Source organism: Cnephaeus nilssonii (assembly GCF_951640355.1).
Source record: "Cnephaeus nilssonii genome assembly, chromosome: 2".
NCBI classification, from domain to species: Eukaryota; Metazoa; Chordata; class Mammalia; order Chiroptera; family Vespertilionidae; genus Cnephaeus; species Cnephaeus nilssonii.
The window spans coordinates 65,032,717-65,057,312 of record NC_137073.1 but is presented as its reverse complement, the minus strand read 5'-3'; the positions used below and the strand labels follow the sequence as shown (position 1 = coordinate 65,057,312).

At 37.0% G+C, this 24,596-nt stretch overlaps 1 protein-coding gene across 1 annotated transcript in view; it reads left to right on the top strand.

The window, feature by feature from the left end:
* ADGRV1 (adhesion G protein-coupled receptor V1) overlaps positions 1–24,596 on the top strand; it is a gene marked incomplete at its 5' end in the record, with an annotated part of 444,372 nt that overhangs the window by 55,285 nt on the left and 364,491 nt on the right. Inside the window, 10 exons of the mRNA XM_079797671.1 lie at positions 2,383–2,512; positions 5,319–5,402; positions 6,772–6,911; positions 9,790–10,399; positions 14,858–15,073; positions 16,580–16,795; positions 17,476–17,720; positions 18,923–19,104; positions 19,873–20,684; positions 21,554–21,763. Coding sequence (XP_079653797.1) covers positions 2,383–2,512; positions 5,319–5,402; positions 6,772–6,911; positions 9,790–10,399; positions 14,858–15,073; positions 16,580–16,795; positions 17,476–17,720; positions 18,923–19,104; positions 19,873–20,684; positions 21,554–21,763 — 2,845 coding nt within the window. The remainder of the gene's footprint in view (positions 1–2,382; positions 2,513–5,318; positions 5,403–6,771; positions 6,912–9,789; positions 10,400–14,857; positions 15,074–16,579; positions 16,796–17,475; positions 17,721–18,922; positions 19,105–19,872; positions 20,685–21,553; positions 21,764–24,596) is intronic.

The following is a 24,596-nucleotide window of genomic DNA, read 5'->3' as shown; positions in this document are numbered from 1 at the left end:
CTGAAGGTCTAAGTTGGAGGAGAAAACCAGTAAACTAGATGAAGGGGAAAGAATTACTTGAGACTGTGAAAATGGCATGAATCAGATGGTAAAATGGCCCTATTTAGGGAAAAGCACAGGCTGTCAGAAGAACAGTAAGAAGACCAGTATTTCTGGAGTGATGAGAGATAGTTGTGGTGATAAAAGATAAGGTATGCAGAGACTGGATCATTCTAGGCCTTACAGATTCTATGGCTTTTATTGTGAAAACAAGGAGAAGTAATTAAAAGTTGTTATGTATTTATAAAATATCATTAGGCTGACCCAGTGGTCGGCAAACTCATTAGTCAACAGAGCCAAATATCAACAGTACAAGAGTGAAATTTCTTTTGAGAGCCAAAATTTTTAAACTTAAACTTCTTCTAATGCCACTTCTTCAAAATAGACTCGCCCAGGCTGTGGTATTTTGTGGAAGAGCCACACTCAAGGGGCCAAAGAGCTGCATGTGGCTCACGAGCCGCAGTTTGCCGACCACGGGGCTGACTCATGGAGAATGGAATTAGAAGATGTAGACACTGGACGCAGAAAGACCAGTAAATAGTCCATTTTATGGAGCAAGGCAAGAGATGATAGTATCTTGGACTGGGCAGTAACAGTATAGATGAAGTAGGTGGGCACAATGGTAGGATTTGAGGATTGTTTAATGTGAAGGATAAAGCAAAGAGGGTATCAAAATGACTCCTTTGTTCCTGGCATAAACAACTTGCTACTCTACAACTTCGTGCTGAGGAGAGGATTAGGTAAGGCATAGATTTTAAGGAAGATCAGAATTTAAAATTCTAACAGAAGTTATACGAAAAATTTGAGATAGATATTAATACTTAAGTCTGGAATCAGAGGTTTGAAATAGAAATTTGAGAGTTGGGAGCACATAAGTGATATTAAAAGCCTAGAGTATGATAGTCTGGTCTAAGGAGAGAGTTTAGAGAGAGTCTGATGAACAACAGTTTTTACAGATCACAGGAGAATGTTAAAATTGACAACACTAAAAAAGGATGAGCTGGAAAGGAAGGTAAGACAGGAGAGTTGGATACAATGGAATACTGGAGAATAACATGTTTCCAGAAGAAGTGGCCAATTGTGTAAGATTTGCTAAGGTCAAGCAAGATGGTTTTCTAAGATAGTCACATGTTATTTCTGTTAAGACTTGCAGAATTACTCCACTGACAACTATACTCCAGGCAAAGTTAATTACTTCCTTTTTTGAGCGAACTATGTGTCTTTTATTGCAGTTGTTACTCTGTTTGAATTATTGTATTACATACTTACGCTTCTTCTGGAATGTTCTTGATGGAGTTAGAGATTTGTTTTGACCATTTTAAAAAAATACATATTTTTATTGATTTTAGAGAGGAAGGGAGAAGGAGAAAGAGATAGAAACATCAAAAATGAGAGAGAATTATTGATTGGCTGCCTCCTGCATGCCCCCTACCATCCACAACCCTGGGTATGTGCCCTGACCCAGGATCGAACCATGACCTCCTGGTTCATAGGTCTCTAGAGGCTCAACCACTGAGCCATGCTGTCTGGGCTGTTTTGACCATTTTTGAATCTGAAGTATCGAAAATGGTGCCATGCACACGCTATATGTGTTTGATAAGTATTAAAAAAGTTAATGAATGCGTGATTTAGTGAGTTGGTACTTGGGTTGCTCATTTTACCTTTGAGATCAACAAGATGATATATATGTTTCACGAGGTAACATTAGAAAAATTTAAACAATATAAAAATGTATGCTCATAAGTTGAGGGGGGAATGCTTATATAAGAAATAGAAAAAAGGGCCTTAAGACTGAATTTAAATAATGTTTTGTTTCTTGTAGTATGTGAAGATCTATAATATAGGAGACCTATATTATAAAGTGCAGTTTCAAGTATAGACAAGGAAAAGTTAATGTCCAATGGACCCATATTTAGTATTCCTTGGAAAAATTCTCAGAATGGAAATGCCATTATTATTATGCATTGTATATTTAAATTGCTTAGTTATATAATTTGAGTAGTTCTAAACATACTTGTTCAAGAGAATTTTGGACATCTCAATGAATTCTTGAGGAATTTGTGGATGTCATCTATTTATATTTCTCATTTGCCTGGACTACATTTTTGATGAATAGGCAAATAAGGAAGAAAAATTTTTCTATTTTATTTAGTTGGGGAATATTTAGTTGGAATTTATATTGAACACTATACGTATTTAATTCAGTATTTCCAATTTTATATTTTACTTACGTTCTTCTGTTTCAGTATTTAAAATAATTTTGGACAGAGAACATTATCATTTTGTAGATTCATATACAGAATTATTATAATCTAATGGATAAATCTCTCATTTGCATTTCAGAGTGCTGCTGGTACCTTAGAATTTCAACCAGGAGAAAGATATAAATACATTTCTGTTAACATCACTGATAATTCTATCCCTGAATTGGAAAAATCTTTTAAAGTTGAATTGTTAAACTTGGAGGGAGGAGGTAAGACTGGTGACTCAAAAATATAGAATATTTGCTTGTCCACACACCATGATTATACATTCTTTATGGAAATATGTTCCTTTGAATTAATGTTACCCTTTTTTCCCCCATAAATCTGTGTATTACATGTTTTTGGAAAGAACAGTCTGAACATTAATAATTGCTTAATGTATATAGACAATCTGATGGATCATCTCTTTCTTGGTAAAAAGATAATGTTTTATCTCCCTACATAAATGTATAATACTAGATTTAGAAATCAGTATTAAACTCATAGTTTCATTTTACATATACTTTTGCTATGAGGATTGGTAAATTCTGAGTTAATATCTCTAATTTTTATTATAAGGATACCATCTACTGTGGTATTTTCCCTCTTTTTATTGCCCATTGGTCTTTTCCTAAAGTAGGAGTGCTTTTAGAATGAAATAGGATAATTGTCCTGAATCGCCAAATTGTAGTTGTCAGTCATAGTTGGTGCCCCTAAAACCAGTTCTTTTTTTAATCCTTTGTTTAATTTTTACAATAGCTCCTTTATTGTAATCTGTTATGAGGTGATTATCAATAAAACAGGTCAACAGTATTACCTTATCCTCTATTCTGATATTCAGAAAGCTCTGATTATCAAAGAGTTTTGGAGTAAAAAAATTCATTTTTTAGCTAAACTCCTCTCTATCGAAGAGAGGCTATTTATAATCTTTTTTATTCCACTTACATTAACTCTTTATATATGTTTCTTTGCAGAAGTATTAATGTGTTTGATTTTCAAGTGCTAGTAAGGTGTTATAGAATGCATGTGATATGTATCACATTACCTTTGTAAATGTAAGAAATTTGAGAATTGTTACGGTTTTCAACAGGGTAGTCTCTTCCATTACATAACCTGGCATTATTATCTTCATATTTGATGGAGAAAGTCATAGTACTATGTATAAGTCATCCACAGGGAGAGATAGGGCAGGACAGAAGTATTATTATTGGCTTTTAGTATGTAATGAGACTTTGGGTTAAGTATGCAAACTTTCCCCAAAGTCCAGTGAAAGCATGGATGGGCAAGCTAGGGAAATAATTAAACAGCACCACAGTTTGGTTGACCATATAAAACAATAAAAATATGCTGGGTGGCCTGTTTGGCAGGTAGCATGTTATAATACTAGCTTTGCTGTCCTCTATGGACAAGTCCCCAGATCTCCATTATTTTCATGGCAGGACTTCATTAATCCAAGGTCACTATAAATTATTTGAAAAGTTGTTCTCTGTATCACTTATAGTTAAAAAGACTATATAATTGAACATATGTTAGTGATTTCCTCGTATTGATTGATAAAGAACATTGAATATTCTTCAGAAATAATATTTGAAATACTTGTGGTTTTATGTTGAAATTTCTTCCCATGTCTTTATAATACCCATTGCTATGTATTGATTGGGCATGAGTACTCAGTTGAAAACCAGTCTTGCAGTTTCTTAGTAAGCAAATAGTGGCAGAGAATCTGATTTCCCCTCTACCCAAGTGAATTGGGATGGACAGTAAAGGAACGTGGACACTGGCCTCCACTCCTCATATAGCCACGGGACTGCCTGAGAAGTGAAAAAGCTTGAGAGCTAAATTCTGCTGAGGGTCAAGGAATTAACCCTCATTCCATACTGGTTTGTCTATAAAACTGATTCCACCTAAGATAGCCAGCCCACTGAATAGATGTTATGTGCTAGCCAGAGCACATTGGTATTGAACTTCACCCTTCTTTCTAACAGCTAGTGGATAATATGGGGGCAAAGCCATGCAGTAGATATTCTCTGAAATCCATTTTGCCTCTTAAGTTTTTAAGATATTTCAGGTTTGGGGTGCCATAGCTTCTCATATCTGGTATATCCCAGTCCTACTGAGGGGAGCAGAAGAGCAGGACAGATCTAAGACTAGCGTGCCAGTCAAGGACACCAGTAGAAGCACATGGGTATAGATGTGGCCTTGCTTCTCCTCCTCTTTTCCCCCCACTGCTATCATCGCTGCCTTTCCTGTTTTCATTGTCTGCAAGCATTTGGTAAAGTAATGGTGGGGGGATAAAATGTATTGGAAGTCAAGGAAAAAGTTTTCTCTTAATTATAGTCCTTGTATATTGCCAAGGTACTTTATTTTTCACAATATTATTTACTTTACAGCCATTCTATAAAAGGTAACATTTTTTTTTTGTAGGTGAGAAAGGTGTGGTACCAAGAGGCTTAGTGCCTTGCTGAAGGTTTTACAGCTGGTATCTTTCATAGCCAGGGCTGAAGCAGAGAGTTTTAGACTGCCTGCCTAGGGTTCTCTCCACAGTGTCAGATGCAAAAGGGTAATCAAACCTGAAAATGGTAACTGTGGGAGGATTTAAATGTGTGGCTGGAGGGAAATGTTTGATGCATTTCCCTGATTTAGAATTTGTTGTTGTGAGTGATAAGGTACCTGTCGGAGGTCTGAGTGTACCCGCAAACAAATATTTTTAAAACATTTAAAATGTTAAAAACAATTTACATTTCTGTAAGTGAAAATTTAAAATTAAATTGGCAGAAATGGGAAATACCAATTACAGCTTACATGGAGTATTTCCGGAGGCTGTGAATGATGTTTTGTAAGTGGGTAGCTTAACTAATTTATACTTTTACCATTTAGCAGATCTATCTTTTTTTTGTGTGTGTGTGGAAGAATGCATATTATTGATGAATATTACTGCATTTTCCTCTTTACTGGATATGTTTTAAGAGTTCTTAATTTTCTCATTGTGTCAATGTGTGTTGTGTGGGTTGTGTCTCTGTGTTTCTCCTTGTAAAGTGACTGCTGAACTCTATAGGGTTGATGGCAGTGGTAGTGGTGATGGGGACATGGAATTCTTCCTTCCAACTATTCACAAACGTGGTAAGCAGCTGATCCAAGGCCGTTTACTGTCCTACATTTTAACTTTCCTTTTTAGAGACAAAAAATACTAACCAATTATTGACACCTACTATACGCAAGTCTTTCATATATTTTATCTCCTTAACCATCACAGCACTTTATGAGGTATTATTTGCCCCGTGTTACAGTCACCCTGCTAGAGAGTGATCAAGTCAGAATCAAGTCTGCCTGCCTCCAAAGCTTAGATTCTCATCTCTGTATGAGCCTACTGCAGTTCCCTGATTCTAATTGGAATATAAATTTTGCTTTAATATAATTTACAAGTGATTACTGAAAAGCATTTTACATAGGCTTGAATACCTAAAGAGACGTAAATAGAACATTTATATTTTCATGTTAAACGCATTACTTTATTTATTTATTTTTTTTGCAAAAAGAACCATGAATCTTTATATGTAGCATTTAGTCAAAACAAATGGGAAAAAGAATTTAAGAAGAGAATAAATGGGGAGAATAAGTTGCCAATTAATATGAGAAAATATTGAAAAGATGATACTTTTTGAAGTATATTTATATACGAACATGATTCACTTTTTCCCCTCAAATATTTTTTTATGTTAGGAGAAAATACATAGAATACTTGTTTCTTAAGGGAGAATTTTCTCCGTTTTCACAATGCCAGGTTTTATATGTTAGTGTCAGAACTCATGTTCCCACCCTCTCATTCCTAACTTTTTTCAGTGCATCATGTAACATCTGTATTTAATGACTCTACTACTTTTGGATTTGTTTACTTATTTATGTTTGCCTGCATCCATTAAACCTAAAAGTTGAACATCTCAGGAAAAGAATTACTTATTTAGATCGTGATACCTTTTCAGTTATAGGACTGGACTCTTTGGGACTAGGAGAGGTAAATCTAGAATATCACAATATGATGAAAAAAATTAGCCTAAAATTAATGTACATTTAGAAACCAAGAATCAGTTCAGTCAGATTAACGAAAATCATAGGGAAACTACTGCTTCATGAAGGGAAAAGTCATTTGGCTCATGTTCTTCTGAGGTCAGTAAAGGTCGTGGGAGACTTTCCTTATATACTCTGTATGGAAGAATGTTCTCTTTCACAGAAAAGAAAAAGAAAAACAAGTTTTTCTTATTCATCTGCAAATGCTTATGCAGCACTTGTATATCACATTGGTACCAAAATAGAGAAAGGTCATAAAAGCATGAATATGTGTGGCAACCATTCGTGTCAGCCTTTCTAAAACAAATGAGAAGTACTCAGTGAATGGTACAACTGTTTTCAAAGGTTGTTGCCTGCCTTTTCCTTTGGTTCGTAAATTACTGATTAACTTTCTCTTGCTATTTGTTGGAACTTATTCATGCAGCCAGTCTAGGAGTGGCTTCCCAAATTCTAGTGACAATTGCGGCCTCTGACCATGCTCATGGTGTATTTGAATTTAGCCCTGAGTCACTCGTTGTCAGCGGAACTGAACCAGAAGACGGGTACAGCACTGTTATATTCAATGTGAGTACATTTTTTCCCTGCAGTCCTAGCCATGTTCCGTTCTCTTAAAACTGTTGTATTGTATTATGTATTTTAGGTGAATTTTTTCTATGTAGGTGGAGGGAAAGAGTCTAGTAGTGTCACAAACAATACAAATTTACCATTAAATAGTGATTTAGCATTTGTCTTTGGTTTTGCATACAGATTTATCTTATGATTTTGAGGATTCATGACTCTTTAAGGAATGTAATGGAGCTTTATTACATATATATTTTTTATTCATTCAGATATTCTGTTTAACAAACTTCTCCAAAATCTCAATATATGACCGCACAATCAGTGGGTCCATGCTGCCTATCACTAAGGGAGCCAATTAAGCAGAGACAGGGTTGAATCATTTATGAGTGTTTATTCCAATTCTGCTGGCAATATGGGAGAGCAGCAGGTCATTCACAAAATCTGCCCTGTACCCCACCATAAGCCAGCTGCTTATATTAGGTAAAAGGACAAAGACTATATGGGAAAGTAGTCTGCCAAATGGACAGTTAACAGATAAGCAGAGGGCTGGGGATCTTCAAAGGGCTTAGTGATATGCAAGGGCTGGCGCAAACTTGTTAATCTATTCATGATCATAGGCAGCTCCAAATGGGGAGGATGGGCTGCATTTCCAGGTGAGCTCCCAGGTCCCTTGTGTAACTACCAGCCAGATTAGAAGGTGCCTTCTTTAGTCAGAAAAACAATCACAGTTAACAGAGCATGATTAATACTTCTTACAATTCTAGATGGTCTCCCAACATTCTATTTCTGCCCCTATCAAATAGTTTACTACAACAAAGTTTTGTTTGTCACTCGTGTATGTGTCCAACTGAAATAGGCAATCATCCATCGTTTATGTGAAACAGGCCAGTAAGCCAGGACAAGTGGAATAGGAAAACAGACATTTAGCTGAACAAACTGGCCACGCAATTTACAGCAGATAATAGAAGGTCACCTCCCTAGAGAGAACATCTAGGCTTCAGTTGTATTGTAGTTCCATGCCCAGAAAAGCAGCAAAACCAGGTGGGCGACAGCAGGGCCAGTTGCAATGACAAATGACCCCCTGCCCTAGAGCAGACCAATGAATGAAGACCAGGACCCTGAAAGGGCACACCTGGAAAACCGATGAATATTCTGCTGAAACCCTCCCCTGAGACCTCCCCTAAGATGCCTGCCTGCAAGAGAGAAATAAAAACCCTCAACGCAAAGGACCAACACAAGCTCTCCCTCTGGGGAGCATCCTTGCACCTTCTCCCCAACCACCCCCCCGCCCCCCCTCTCCCACACACAGGCACATAGCTCCTAAACTCTAAGGGATCTAAACTCAAAGGGACCCCATGAGACTTGCAACCAGAGGAGCAATGGACAGTGGCACCTCGTCCCAGGCTAACCCCCTTGAACCTGTCTCCAAGGCCCCGTTTTCTCCCAGTGAGACTTCCCAGTGGGCGAAGGCAGCCTGCCTTGGCTTATTTCTTTCCTGTGGCATTTTTAGAGAAACAAAGCTGCCCGGCCTGGGCTGTCCTGTTGCTTCCTCTGTGCTAAGCCCTTTTTTCTTTCATTGTCCTCAGCTTTAATAAATGTACCTTTAAAGTCACCTGGACTCCTGCTGTGGAATCTTGCCTTCTTACAGTCAAGAACCCACAGGCAGACCTGCGCAGGGCCAGGTGCCATAACATAGGGACTGAGGGTTACAGAGGCCACATCTCAACAGGCACTTCTGTCTTTAAGAAGGGGAAATGTGGGTGTGGAGAACTACATATTGGCTTCTTCCTGGAAGTGATGCACAGCATTTGCACTTACATGTCCTTGGTTAAAGCAAATCACATGGCCGTGCTAATGTTAAAGGGTAGAGAAGTGCGGTCCTGTCTTATCTCTCCCAGAAGGAAAGAAAACCTACAATGTTAGTAGACAGCAATAATAATAACTCTGTACATGGTGTATGTGTGTATGTGTTTGTGTGTACCTACTCTGCATTTTTTCCAGTAGGACTTGGATAGTTTTCTATTGTTAAATAACTCAGAGGAGCTAGAAGCTTGCTCAGCTTCCTGAGATTGTATATAAATAATGAAGAAAAATCACTCAAAATATATCCCTCCTGTACTCTTATGACAGAGCTTCAGTAAACTGTTCTGGAGTAAATTGAACAACTTTAGCAACAGTGACTAATTACTCAAGAAAGAAAATAAAAAAGGATTATAGGAGAGGATGAAGTTTTATAAAATTTCTGTCTCAAATTTTATTTTGAGACAACATATTTTAAGTATAAATTAAAATCATGTTTAGTTGGAACTTATTTGGAACATTTTTAAAAGCTTTTTCTTCTTAAAATATTGACAGAAAGGCATTTCTTCCTTCTTAGATGTATTTTATGTAACCTTGGGTCAAATATGTGTTTGGTGAGTTTATTTTTCATATTATATTGAAGATAAAGGAAATACTATAATTTGTTTTTAAAAACAACTTTTATGGCTAACTTTTCATTAAAAATGTTACTCATCTATTCTTTACAATGAAGTATATATAGTATTTTCAGTAAATATAAAATGGCAATGAATGTTCTTAAATATAATACATTTTAATTACATTTACTTTATTATTTATATATATTTTAATTGCAAAATATAGCTGTAGTTTACTTATAAGCTACAAATGTTCAATCAATATTTTGTTTCATGCAACAATCAGTTTTTAAATAGGACTCTCCATGTCTTCAAAAATGGGTTAGTACATGATACCTGCCTTTAAGAATCTCATATTTTTTAGAACAATTTATATAAAATTGCTATCATTCTGTATTTAGAAACTTCTAAGTTAGTGGTTTTAATACCTCTTTTAATATATGTTAATATTCAATATTTTATAGATTATAAGAAGTCATGGAGCTCTGTCTCAAGTAACTTTGCTTTGGAGCATAGACTCTGATCCAGATGGCGATCTGGCCTTCACATCTGGCAATGTCACATTTGAAATTGGGCAAAAAAGTGCCAACATCACAGTGGAGATATTGCCGGATGAAGATCCAGAACTGGATAAGGCATTCTCTGTGTCAATCCTCAGTGTCTCCAGTGGATCTTTGGGAGTTCATACTAATGCCACATTAATAGTTTTGGCTAGTGATGATCCTTATGGAATCTTCATCTTTTCTGAGAAAAATAGACCTATTGAAGTTGAAGAAGCAACTCAGAATATCACATTATCAATAATAAGGTTAAAAGGCCTCATGGGAAAAATCATGGTCACTTATGCAACACTGGACGATATGGAAAAACCACCTTATTTTCCACCTAATTTAGCCAGAGCAACTCAAGGAAGGGACTATATACCAGCTTCTGGATTTGCTCTTTTCAAAACCAATCAGAGTGAGGCCACAATAACGATTACAATTTTGGATGATGATGAACCAGAAAGGTCAGAATCTGTGTTTGTTGAACTACTCAACTCTACTTTAATAGAGAAAGTACAGAATCGCCCAAGTAAGTATCTGTTAGTAAATGATTATTATTATTATAAATAATAATTCTAAAACCAAAGTTAAGAATTTGGTATAGTACCATGGTCGGCAGACTGCGGCTCGTGAGCCACATGCGGTTCTTTGGCCCCTTGAGTGTGGCTCTTCCACAAAATACCACGGCCTGGGCGAGTCTATTTTAAAGAAGTGGCGTTAGAAGAAGTTTAAGTTTAAAGCATTTGGCTCTCAAAAGAAATTTCAATCGTTGTGCTGCTGGTATTTGGCTCTGTTGACTAATGAATTTGCCGACCACTGGTATAGTAGAAATTCTATAAAAATATTAAGCTCTAAATTTGAAAGCATCATCTTAGTTTACCTATAGGTAAATGGAAGTGGGACACTTGAAAATATGAAATTATGTTTTAAAAGTCTGTTACCTTCCAAGCCTAAAGTTTTATAAGTGTCTATGTAACCCAGTGTAACTGACCTCTAGTACTGTCTATACTAATAAAAGGGTAATATGCTAATTAAACCGGATGTCTTCCAGATGTCCATCTCAAGGCTGCCTGTGAGGGCCAAGGGGCACGGGAGAGGTGGGGCGGCGCAGCGTGGGAGAGGCAGGGTGGTGTGGGAGAGGAGGCGGCGCTGCCGTGGCCTCAACCTCCCACAGCCCCTCTCCCAGCCGGCAGGATCTTTGACCACATGAGGGCAGCCATCTTGTGTGTTGGAGTGATGGCCAATTTGCATATTACTCTTTTATTAGATAGGATAGAGGCCTGGTGCACGGGTGGGGGCCAGCTGGTTTGCCCTGAAGGGTGTCCTACAGAGCCGGCCGGGAGAGGTGGTGGCGCAGGCCAGTCCAGTGCCATGGCTCCTTCCGCAGAGGCAGCCACAGAGGCAGCGGCATGGGCTCGGTCACGGTGCCACGCCTCTGCAACCTGCTGTGCCTCAACCTCCCACAGCCCCTCTCTCAGCCGGCCTGCCCCAGATTGCCCCCCACCCACCAGTAGGTGGGGGCGGGGCCAGCGCTAAGAATCGAGGGCTGAGTGCCAGCAGCCACTGTGGTTGGCAGTGGCAGCAGCAGCGGGGTGATGGCGGCGGCACCTTCCCATGATCAGCCCGGTCACTTCCCACAGAGGGAGGCCAGACTGCAGCTTAGGCCTGCTCCCTGCCATCAGTGGGACATCCCCTGAGGGCTCCCGGACTGTGAGAGGGGGCAGGCCGGGCTGAGGCACCCCACCCCCAGTGTATGAATTTTCATGCACCGGGCCCCTAGTCTATATATATAAAAGCCTAAGTGCCCATCCAGCTCGTAGCTGTGACGCACACTGACCACCAGGGGGCAGATGCTCAATGCAGGAGCAGAAACCACAGGCATGGAAACATGGAACGGACTGATGAATCTCAGAGGGAAGTGGGGAGGGGAGAGGGCAGGAAGAGATTAATCAAAGATCTTATACTAGTATGCATACTAGAGGCCCGGTACATGGATTTGGCCTGGCCTATGCCCTGTTGCAATCCGGGACCCCTCAGGTAATGTTGGAGGCCCTGTGCACAGATTTGTGCACTGGTGGGGTCCCTCTGCCTGGCCTGTGCCCTCTCGCAATCTGGGACCCCTCAGGGGATGTCGGAGAGCTGGTTTCAGCCTGATTCCCACAGGCCAGGCCGAGGGACCCCACTGGTGCATGAAGGGCCTCTCGTTGTGCTATGTATTGTAACTTCCAAAACATCCTGTAATTAATCTGGAAATTCCAAGGACAGTCCTGGTAGCAAGAGCCGGAGCCTCTCACCTTGATCAACTCTGGAAGATTTCTTAAGCAACAGAGGCTCTTTGTATTGGCCAAGTGGATCTGGCAACTGCATGAGGGCAGGGCAACAGGGCTGTGGAACACTAAGAAATCCTGTGAATTTGTGGGTCATTGAGAGAGTTGAGAAGACCCTGGTTGGGGATAAGAATGAGGAATCAGGAGTGATCCACAGAGGATCTGGTAGCTTCTATTGGAAAGTATAAGCCACTCTCCCTGGTATTGTTGTGGCTCAGTGGCTTTGTAGAGAGAGAGGGGTGGTACGGGTAGGGGTAGAGAGCTGGGCTTGAGCTGATGGGACTGAAAGCAGTTACTGTGTTATTGCTTGTTCATTAGTCACATTTTCTAAGTGGACATAAAACTTTAGAAAGGTGAAAAGAATCTAGATTTTCTGGAATAAGGAAAGAAGTAAAGGCTGTATTAATAGAAGATCAATTTATTATCAGTTTTAGGACAATATTTATATGGAAACAAAACATTTTTAAGGAAACTGGAATTACATAGTCCAAAGAGTCAGATTCCAAGATCTCACGTTGAGCATGCTATGCCACATAGATGATGGTTCTTACAAGTAAATTTCTTGACCTTACTGTAACATCTGGATGAATATACTGTATAGTAAGCAACATTCTTGCCCACAATGTCAGTAATTGTAACTCAGGGCTATAGAAGGTAATTTAGTTTACAGGATAACTGCTAACATTACATTTTTAGATAACACTTAAGGTTAAAATTCTCACACAATACTTTTTTTTTTCTCAGCAAGATTTAGAATCAGTTAAAATAGCAAATAAATTGAAATAAAATGCAATGAGTCTTATTAAGTAATAATTATATAATAGAGCCTGGTTTTCAAGGAACACACAGTTTTTAAGTGAGATAGATATAAAACAAGGAGGGATTACTACATATACAAGTGACTAGGAGCTGTGGGTACTGGTGTCAGATAACTTATGTTCCAATTATAATAATAAAATTGGACATAATCATTTTTAGCCTCAGTGTCCTAATGGGCAATACAGAAATATTATAGGACTTAAATATGATAATATATGTGAAAACTAATGCAGTGTCTGGCACATGGTAAGCATTCAATATATGTGAATAATTAATAATAAAGTGGTACATGTAGAATATCAATGAGCTATGGGATGGGAGAAACAAATGATGTATGTTATGCTTGATATGTCCCTGGAATCATACAGCATACTTGGGGCAGTTCAGGATAGGCATAAGCCATATGTGAAATAATTAAAGAACAATTAAGGGCAAATCTGTGTGATATTGATTCAGATTTTAATAGGCAGAATCGGTGTAGAATCTGATAGGATATGTGTTACTCTACTCTGAGTGTAATCAAGTTTCAGGAGCGGTTTGATGAGTAATGTATATAAGAGATTAGACAAACCCTACAGGTAACTTCCTCCCCATCTTTGTGGCTCTGATTCCTCATCTGTAAATTGTGACAATATCACTGACCACATAGAGATGTCCTGGGGATTAAATGACTTGATATAAGAAACATGCTTAGAACAATGCCAGGCAAATAGTGCACACTCAAAAAATGCCATCTGTTGCTACAACTCCCTGTCACCGCCATTCTTTTCTAATTTAGTTGAATTTAATTATATTATACTGATTTCTAGTTGTGACTTTATGATATAATTTAGCATGACCTGGACCTATATAGTTGAAATTAAATGGTGTTGTTACTTGTTTTTAGGTTAATTTGTCTGAAAGTGTTGACTTTTATACATTATCACATATTTCCAAATACCATCATTGTTAGAGATATTCTAAATATGAACTCTATAGAAAGAATACAAAAAAAATTAAATACGATCTCAAAATTATTTACTTCTAATAAAAGTTTTATATGCTTTGTTTGTGTTAAAAGATCACTTTTTATACTGTTTTGGGAAGGGTTCTGGTTGGAATTGAACCTCTGTATGAGGGGTAGTTTTTGGAAGGTCCCAAATGCCTTCAAAATAAGCTTTGCTCTCTTGATAATCAGTGGAAAGTAAGAAGAGAACCTATTGCACACACTCTTTTATAGCAGCATTGGGGTAGCTTTGAAGCGCTTTTTCCAGATGAGGTAGTTGAGTTAACTAAGAAGGGGTAGAGAGAAACAGGTTTGTTGTGAGGGAGGAAAGTTGAAGCAGAGACACAGTATTTAATTAGAGTATGATGATTTGCTGCAGCTGGTCTTTGAGATCATGGAGTTAAATTACTTTTCTACTCAATTTTGTAACTGTAATGCTGTTTTTTTAAAAAAAATTTATGGCATGCTGGTAGCTAATTTAAAAGATTATAATTCTATAGGTTTCATTATTATCTCTTGTAATATATACCAAGCGATGATTTATTATACTCTAATTCTTTTTGCTTTTTGACAAATTTCTAATACTTATTAAATTATTCATGTAGGTTAACTATTTGTTTGCTAAGGATTCTATAATAAAAATCTCAATAGACGATAAAGCTATAAGGGTAGGGACTTTGTGTTTAATTTATTTTTGTATCTACAATGTCTAGATTAGTGCTAATACATACTGTAGTAATATTTCATAGAGAGAAAACACTAAGTTATGATCCCATTTGGTTGATGGAATCTTGCTGCGGCTTAATGACTTTTGACTTGTTCTTAGAATTTTGATAGATTCTCTTCTCTTTTTCAGTTCCCAATTCTCCACGCCTTGGACCTAAGGTAGAAACTATTGCTCATCTAATTATCATTGCCAATGATGATGCCTTTGGAATTCTTCAGCTCTCAGCTCCACTTGTTCGAGTGGCAGAAAATCATGTTGGACCCATTATCAATGTGACGAGAACAGGAGGAGCATTTGCAGATGTTTCTGTGAAGTTTAAAGCTGTGCCAATAACTGCAATAGCTGGTGAGAAAAGACATCTAAGGAGCAGTGAAGAGTTTTAGAGGGAAATTTTATCCTTGATTAACAAACCTCAAAGATGTAGTTAGAAAAATCAGCCAGAAAACAACAATACTCCAGCATCTTTTTAAAGGAACAAATCCAGATCTTTCATCACATATTTATGACACTGATTTTGTAGAATTTATGGGAACTGCTAGTGAATTGTATATGAATGTAAAAGCTCTGATGGCCAAAATAAGCACAAACCAATGAAAAGAAACTAAGGAAAGCATGGTTAGGTTTTCTCTGTGTACCTTTTAGTTTTTTGAAAGGGACTCATGTAAATGATACCTAGGAATGAATGCAAGATAAAACGTGCAGTGTATGACCACAGTACTTGGCAATCGTTTTGTTTCTCGACCCTTTATCTTGCTTGTTTCTTTATTTATTAAGAACATGGAAGAGACAATGGTTACTATGAACTATTTTATGTATAAGCAAAGCGATTTCATTGCCAAATGCAAACATTAGGAGACTGCCTTCTTCGGTGGTGCAATTACCTAGAGGGAGAGTTGCCTAAGAGCAATTCAGTTAGGTTTTTTCTAGTATGCACCCAAAGGAACATGAGTGTGCATGGATGGGATAACAGGCTTGATTTTTTGAAATAAATTATCTGGATATGAGACTTGCTTGAAAAGATGATAAACTGGGCTCATGTATTCCCCAGGTGATTTGTGTGTGTTTTCCAGGAACTTTGCCCTCAGGCTCCATAGGAAGCCTCTCTCCTTTCCCCAACCACTCTTGGACCAGAAACAAAGCCATCCTGGGCAGTTATGCAATAGCAGATTTTAATCCAACTTTGTAGAAAGGTCCATAGTTTCCAGCTAAAACACTGATGATACTGACATGCCCATATCAGTGCAACAGTATAATTTATTTCCCCGGTGAGATTAGAATTCTAGTCTTGTTCTTTGTTTTAAAAGTATTATACACACTTTTCTTTTGTAGATAAAGGGCTATCTTGTGGTTATAAATGACTTATGGCTATCTATCCATATCTATATATCATCTATACAGATTGTCCCAAAAATATATAAACACTTTAACAGCTGATAGCTCAGTTTTGAAAATGAAATGTATTTTAATAAACACTGCCTTTATAATTATTCAAAATGTGTGTATACATTTTTTGGGGAATGCTATATATATATATATATATATATATATATATATATATATATATATGACAAATAGTACAAATTATGTACACATCTTTCTAAAAATGAACATGTGAACTCAAACACCCTTAGGAAATCTTTTTCATTGTTTTATGATATCAAACTCCCAACCCCCTTTTTTTTAGCAAGACAGGTAAAATCTTCTTGTTCAGAATAAATCTAGTAAATATTCTCAAAAAAAGTCTTTCCAAGTATATCCATAAAATTTGATACATCATAGATTCCCCTGGTGTGTTGGCATGTTTATTATATTGTGGAATAAGTCTTGGCATTTTGCTTTTTGTCTCTGTAGGTGAAGATTATAGTATAGCTTCATCAGATGTGGTCTTGCTAGAAGGGGAAACCAGTAAAGCGGTGCCAATATATATCATTAATGACATTTACCCTGAGCTGGAAGAATCTTTTCTTGTGCAACTGCTGAATGAAACAACAGGAGGAGCCAAACTAGGGGCGTTAACAGAGGCAATCATTATTATTGAGGCCTCTGACGACCCCTATGGATTGTTTGGTAACCACATTAGTTTGTATCTCTTTCACTTGTCTGCATAGATCATACATTTCTTTGTTTTTAGGGATGAAGAATTGATTTGATCATGTTCTCTTTTTAACTTGTTAATACTGATATGTACAGCATCTTGTATACTCACTGGCAGTGGTTCTGAACCTTTGCATAAATGTGGAAGTCACAATCTTTTAACCTTACATATTATATCTGGCTCCTAGATGTGTTTTGTGAATCTTAGGTAATTCTTTAAAAAATTAATTTATAGAAATTTACACAAAAGTTTGGATATCTGGGCTTTCTGGTTTAGTAGGAAAGTCTGGCAACATCCAGCCCCCTCTGCTGCATAGCATCAGTCATGGGAGCCTTATAGCCACTGGCCCTTTGGACCAGGCTCGCACTGTGCAGTTAGCCACAGAATTCATTAGATACTCTTCACTCACAACTGGTGTATGCCTGGCCCCTGTGGGCATCTGGATTTGTGATTTCTGCTTCTATCATAATTAAAAACCATTTTGAAATTTTGGTAGCCCAACCCCTTTATATCACAGCATGTTACTCTGATTGGATGGGGGTTAGCTACTTAGATTGCATAAGGGGGAAAACGTGACTAGGACAGTGATTGTTTAGATCTGTGTAATTCAGTTTCATTTTGTATGTGAAATTAACTCTGCTCTGCCCTTCAGGTTTTCAGATTACTAAACTTATTGTAGAGGAACCTGAGTTTAATTCAGTGAAGGTAAACCTGCCAATAATTCGAAATTCTGGGACACTCGGCAATGTTACTATTCAGTGGGTTGCCACCATTAATGGACAGCTTGCTACTGGCGACCTGCGAGTTGTCTCAGGTAATGTGACCTTTGCCCCTGGGGAAACCATTCAAACCTTGTTGTTAGAGGTCCTGGCTGACGACGTTCCGGAGATTGAAGAGGTGAGAGGATGCCTAGTATAGAATTACACTGTAAATCATGCCTTGTCTTGTAGTGACTAGAACAGATGCTGTTGTTGTGACATTTATAGAGGATGTCAAATAAATTATTTCTGCAAGAATGTTCAAAATATGGTAGTATGAAAGTGATCCTTACAGATAACGAAACCAGGAATATTCTAGAAATAGGTCTTATGCACATACCAGTTTACTAGTGTAAGATATTTTTATGCAATTGTATTTTTCAACATTTTGGTTAAGTGATTAAATATATAATACATTTATCATAATTTTTGCTACATTGTTTCATATAAATTCTTAATTTGTTTATATCCATACTCCCTTTGGGCTTAAATTAGATTTTGATATTTTCACTTGTTCATTAATTTATTCTTCAACAATTTTGAGAATTTACTATGTGACAAATACCATGCTAGATATAGCTGCCTGATCTTTATTTTTCATGATGAATTAGCAAAGTAGCAAATAAAAGTAGAGTCTTAGGGGGAAAGCTGATTCATCAATGCCATATATTGGCTAAGGATGCTTTTATTTTATAAAATTCGAGTATTATTAAAGCCCAGATCTCATAAAATTGAATTTAATAGCATTTATTCTTTAATTCTGTCAAATTTTTATAGAAAGGTAGTTCATAAAATTTCATTTGAATGGTAATTGTATCATTATTCACTCCTAAAATATTAGTTACTAGTTAATATCTTTACAACACTTCTCTTCTCTCTAAATATAGGTGGTATTGTGATATGATATTTTTTCTTTTAAATTTTGTCAGCGAATTTTTAAGAGAATGTGAAAAATAAAGCATAATATATTAACTTCATGAAACATATGTACTATTTTCCCTAAATAAAAAAAGGTATAGGACTAAAAGTATATTATTAAAGTGGTAAACATAACCAGGCATCTCAAAATTGATTCACAAAATTATATAACTGAATATTAAGGAACTTAAATAGCCCATTTTTAAATGTATAGCCATGCTGTATTATTAAAAGTTCATGATGGATTATTCTGTTACATGTTGGGTTTATAAATGTAATGGGATAGTTTTTTTTAACACATTTATATTACATTTCACTTTGTTCTTATACTTGTATGGATATGTTTAATTTTTTCCCTTGAATCACTTTTATTCTAATTTCAGAACTAGGTTTCTGTTAAGGAAGTTTTCACTGTATTTTTAGGTTATCCAAGTGCAACTAACTGATGCCTCTGGTGGAGGTACTATTGGGTTAGATCGAGTGGCAAATATTATTATTCCTGCCAATGATAATCCTTATGGTACAGTAGCCTTTGTTCAGTCGGTTTACCGTGTTCAAGAGCCTCTGGAGAGAAGTTCCTGTGCTAACATAACTGTCAGGAGAAGGTATATGAGATGGTGACTTGCATCTGGGATGGGGAGGTGATGAGAATTGTGGGGTGATGGGAAAGGATCTCGTGCACAATTTGTTTTTCAATACAATATAAATTATAATTTAGTAAATGATTGATGCCTAATAATATAAAGAGCTCTTTATATTTATCATACCTGTTATTAGTGAAATAGATTATACATCATGGGACTTTCTAACTCCCAAAATTTGTTGCTTTAACCTGTTACTTGTTTTAGTTAGAACTTAAGTACAAGTAGCTTCTAAATTAAAGAACATTCATATGTGAAGTGGTTAATTTTCAAGTTCTTTTTTTTCCTGCATTTCTTTCGTGAGGCAGTTTACAGTTCACTGAATTCCTTTAGAAATAGAAAATATAGGACTTGGGGACCTTATGGCAAATAATTATATTTCCTCAAAATGTACTCATGCTATTATTGTTACTTTGTTTCAGAGAAATCTAGTAATGAAAATTAATTTTCTATTTCTGTTTGATAATTTAAAAATGGATATGACTTGCATGTCTTACAAGATATTTTCATAACTTGGTAAATATTTTGTTTGATCGAAAACTAGCAAGGTTACCTTACATGAGAAAGTAAAGCATTGAAAGACAAATGTAATAGAAGCATGGTTGTGTTTGTACAACGACATTATTATATACTTAAAAAGTGAAAACGGCAATTAGCAGTTCTTTTCTATATGTAATCCACAGATTGCTTTGAGTGCTTAATGTGTCTTTTAATTGTCACTCCACGTTTTAGCGGCGGGCGCTTTGGTCAGCTCTTGCTGTTCTACAGTACCTCCGATATCGATGTAGTGGCTCTTGCCATGGAGGAAGGTCAAGATTTACTGTCCTACTATGAATCGCCAATGCAGGGGGTGCCTGACCCACTTTGGAGAACTTGGGTGAATGTCTCTGCCGTGGGGGAACCCCAGCATACTTGTGCCACTTTGTGCCTCAAAGAACATGCATGCTCAGCGTTTTCATTTTTCAGTGCCTCCGAGGGCCCCCAGTGTTTTTGGATGACATCATGGATCAGTCCGAATGTTAACCACTCAGACTTCTGGACCTACAGGAAAAACATGACCAGGGTAGCGTCTCTTTTTAGCGGTCAGGCCGTGGCTGGCAGTGACTATGAGCCTGTGACAAGGCAATGGGTCATAATGCTGGAAGGCGATGAATTTGCAAATCTTACAGTTTCTATTCTTGTGGATGATATCCCAGAGATGGATGAGAGTTTCCTAATTTCTCTTGTTGAAGTTCACCTCATGAACATCACGGCCAGTTTTGAAAACCAGCCAACCATAGGACAGCCAAATACTTCTACAGTTGTCATAGCATTAAATGGCGATGCCTTTGGGGTGTTCATGATGTACAGTATTAGTCCCAACACCTCAGAAGATGGCTTATACGTAGAAGTCCAGGAGAAGCCCCAAACCACAGTGGAGCTGATGATCCACAGGACAGGGGGCAGCTTAGGTCAGGTGACAGTCGAGTGGCGTGTTGTTGGTGGAACCGCTACTGAAGGTTTAGATTTTATAGGTGCTGGAGACATTCTGACTTTTTCTGAAGGTGAGTGATGGTTCTAAATGGATTGCAGTATGTCCTAAAGTTATCATATTCAATTTTTATGATAATGTTAATATGCAAAAGCGTAGTGTGGATTTGAAAAAATAGAAGTTGGTTGACATGACACATGAAGACTGACATGGCCTTACATATGTATCCTTTTAGTTTATTAAACAAAGAAGAGTTTTAGGAGATGTGTGAGTTTTATTCCATTATATGTGATACAGATAAGTAAACAAGTCTAAGGAAAGCTCTAATTTTTTAAGGAAAACTACAATCAAACATGTGGCTAATACTTTGCGTGGGAGAAAGGTATTTTTACTGAGATCATTGTTTAAATCCTGATTTGGGCAATAATAGATTCCACTTGAAAAAGTGACGTGTACTCATAAAAACCTCACTGTATACAGAAAAAAATGATTGAAGTAAACACTCACAATTACATATGTTAAAGCAGTTCATTGCACCTTTTATTATTTACCTTTTTGTGTAAATTTTTTTGGAAATAGTAACTGGGGGTCATGATACACAATACCCAATTTTTGAAATACCCAATCAGCATCTGTTTTAGAGTAAATTTTTAAAATAGTATAAAACATTTCTATAATGTTGTTTCTAAAATTATTTTGGGAATAATGTAAATTATTTTGGGAATAATGGAATATGAAATGCCTGATGGGTTGAGGGGCACAGGTTGGTAATTGGTAACTTTCTCCTTATCTCAAAGGAAATAATGAAAATTTGATGAGGAAGGAGTGAAGATGAAAATTTAAAGTTAGATTTTTTTCCAGTGGCTTTAGTAACTACCAAGTTATCATATGAAGTAATAGCAGTTTACAAATTAGTGTTGCTTTGAATTAATTTTTGTATAGGTGAAACCAAAAAGACAGCCATTTTAACCATTTTGGACGATCCCGAGCCAGAGGACGATGAAAGCATCATAGTGAGCTTAGTATACACTGAAGGCGGAAGTAGAATTTTGCCCAGCTCCGACACTGTGCGAGTGAACATTTTGGCCAATGACAACGTGGCGGGAATTGTTAGCTTTCAGACAGCTTCCAGATCTGTCATAGGTCATGAAGGTGGGTTCCTTTTTGTGTTGAGCACATTCATTCTCTTTTTCATGGATGTCAATTTTTGTTTAGTCTTTTAATGATTCTGATGTTTTTTATCCTTTCATTATTTTTGTAGGGCTATGTATGCTAATGTGCATGGACCTTATGTGGGAGAGGGCTATACAGTGAACTGTTTAACTACATTTATAGGCCTGGTGGATTGGTATTGTGTTCTAGCTTGCCTGTCCCCGCTTGCGTGACTTTAAGGAAGTTAGTCAGACCGAGGTTGCTCAGCTTTCTCATCTGTTAAATGGTAGCAAATGTCACTTATAGGTTTCTTTGTGAGGATTAAGTGAGCTAATAAATATAAAGTGCTTAGCATTGCTCCTGGCAAGTGTGTATGTGCTCAATGGCAGCTGCCCATATTAAACAGTGAAACATCGGCTTTCTGTTCAAAAACAAATGGTGGTTTGTAATCAGTGAGTGTGTTAGCCTTGGTTTTATATTGTGTTTATATATTTTATGAACAAAGTGCCAAACTAGAAAAAAAAATTATAAAATGTTCATCTTCTTCTTAAACAAATTTTTTGGAATTCTTAATATTTTACATTATATGTAAGGTGTTGCATATATAGGGTGGGGCAAAAGTAGATTTATACCTTGAGTACATGAAACAGTTTATTTTTGCACTATTATTTGTTAATTATTGTATTATTTTCCATATGAACAAATGTAAACCAACTTTTGTCCCACCCTGTATAGGCTATTGTTTTGTTTAAAAGATGATAGCAATGTTTTTGGTCGTCAAATAAGCCTGTTTGAGATAAAACTTGTATTTATAGCCAGTGTTTCATTGTAGTTCATATTTAGAAATAAAAAAAAGTTGTACCTCAAAAAGATAAGAAATGGAAAGGATATTGATCATGCATTTGGACTTCTATTTTACAGATGAGAAAACTGAGACAGTGAAAGAATGACTTGACAAGGTCATACAGCTAATTAGTTGCTGTGCTGGAAACTAAGTGAATTTTAGTGTGTCTTACCTTTCACATTACTGTACTCCCAACTTGTATGTTTAACTTATCAATGCAAATGCCTTAGCCATTTCCAACACTCTTTCTTTTGATTGATGGCCTAGAATATCTTGTTTTTAGAGCAGTAGTGGGTGGAAGTGACTAATAAACAGCTATACATTTAACTAAAGACAGATCATCAAAAAATTATTTGTAACATAATGCAAGTAGAAAGTCACCATAGGGGAAGTTAATCTTAATAACTATGACAACAATAATAACATTATTCTGTGTGCCAGACATTTCACATCCATTATTTCACTTAATTATAACAATACGTATAATGGTATACAGCATATTTTTGCATAAAGAAACTGAATTTTAGAGACTAAGTAGCACAGTTATTCATGGAGGAGCTTAAACCCAGTGCTGTCTGAATCCAGAGGCCATGCCATAGGGCAGTTTATGAGAAGAGACTTTGTTTTGCTTGAACTTAAATCTGCTGCAGAACTTGACAATGTAGGAACTTGGAGTAAATATTTCAAGCGGTTTGAGTTGGAAGAATAATGAATTTGAATTAAAATGTCTGTGTAAGAGAAGGAAACTGGTGAGAGAACCTGACTCTATCTAGGTTACACATGGAAATTGGATATTTAGAGATAATAGTTGAAATCAGAAAAATTAATAAAATCTTTATGGCTAGAGAAAGAAAAGCAAGTAGTCAAGGATAGAGCCATATGGAACACCAGGCTAAGGTGCTAGGAAAGAAAAGATCTGAGAGGAAAGAGAGAAAGTTCTCCCAAAGAGGTGGGAAGAAACCACGCTAAGAGTGTGTTTTCATTAGTTATCATCATAACTAATCAGTATGTCTCATACTAACATGTGCAACAAAGTGAGATTAGATTTCCGGATGTGCTAGAGGAAACATTAATAACCATGACATTGTAAAAGAGAACTTGGGAGAAGAGGCAAATATCTAAGGATGATAAACGGCTATAGAGGCCTTCAGGCAGTGCTTCTCAAAGTGTGGTCCTCAGGCCAATGCCTGTCCACAACGTGTCTCCACTAGTTTCTGACAAGGTAAGTTCAGAAACTGAAATCGCCTTTTCCAGAAACTTACACAGAACAACTTCATTTTGCTGTGATACTCAAAAGTGGTATCTATGGGCTTGTATATGTGTTCTTTTTGCTATTTAATCTAGCCCTTCATTTTATGGTATTGTACAAAAATGTCAGTCCACAATGGATAGGTCAGGGCAAACAAAACAAGAAAAATAAACAAAACCCCCTTGCTCTCCGCTGCATTAAGTGTGAGAAGTACTGCCCTAGGAGATAGTCTGTTTTATTGGCCATGGAGAGCAAGGAAAGGAGAAAAAATTGGAGAAAACGGATTAAAGAGGGGTATTTTGGATTAGTTTTTGTCTTGTTGAAGAAATGCAAGAAAGAAAATAATGTAGAAGATAATAAAAGTCAGTGGTATGGAGGGTATAAATAAGATCAGGGCCAGGAAGGATTAGATTTAAGGGAAGACTTAGAGCTAGACTAGGGATGTGATTTTCAACATGATAGCATTTCTTTTAAGAATACCAAAGAATTTGGATGACCAGTATCACTTCAAAGGTGTTTTAATTGTAAAGCAGCTAGGGCATGAAAGTGCATCCTCTGAGCGCGTGGGCAGTGATGATGGTGGGTGGTTTGGCGGGTTCTGAAGAAACCTCAGCTTTCCCGCTGACACCGGCACCTGTGTTGACCTTCACCTGGATGAACGTAACCTGAAAATCAGAGTGTGGTTTCTTTAGCTGCCAACAGCTAAATATCTGCAAAGAGGACAAGGGGATTGGTGATTA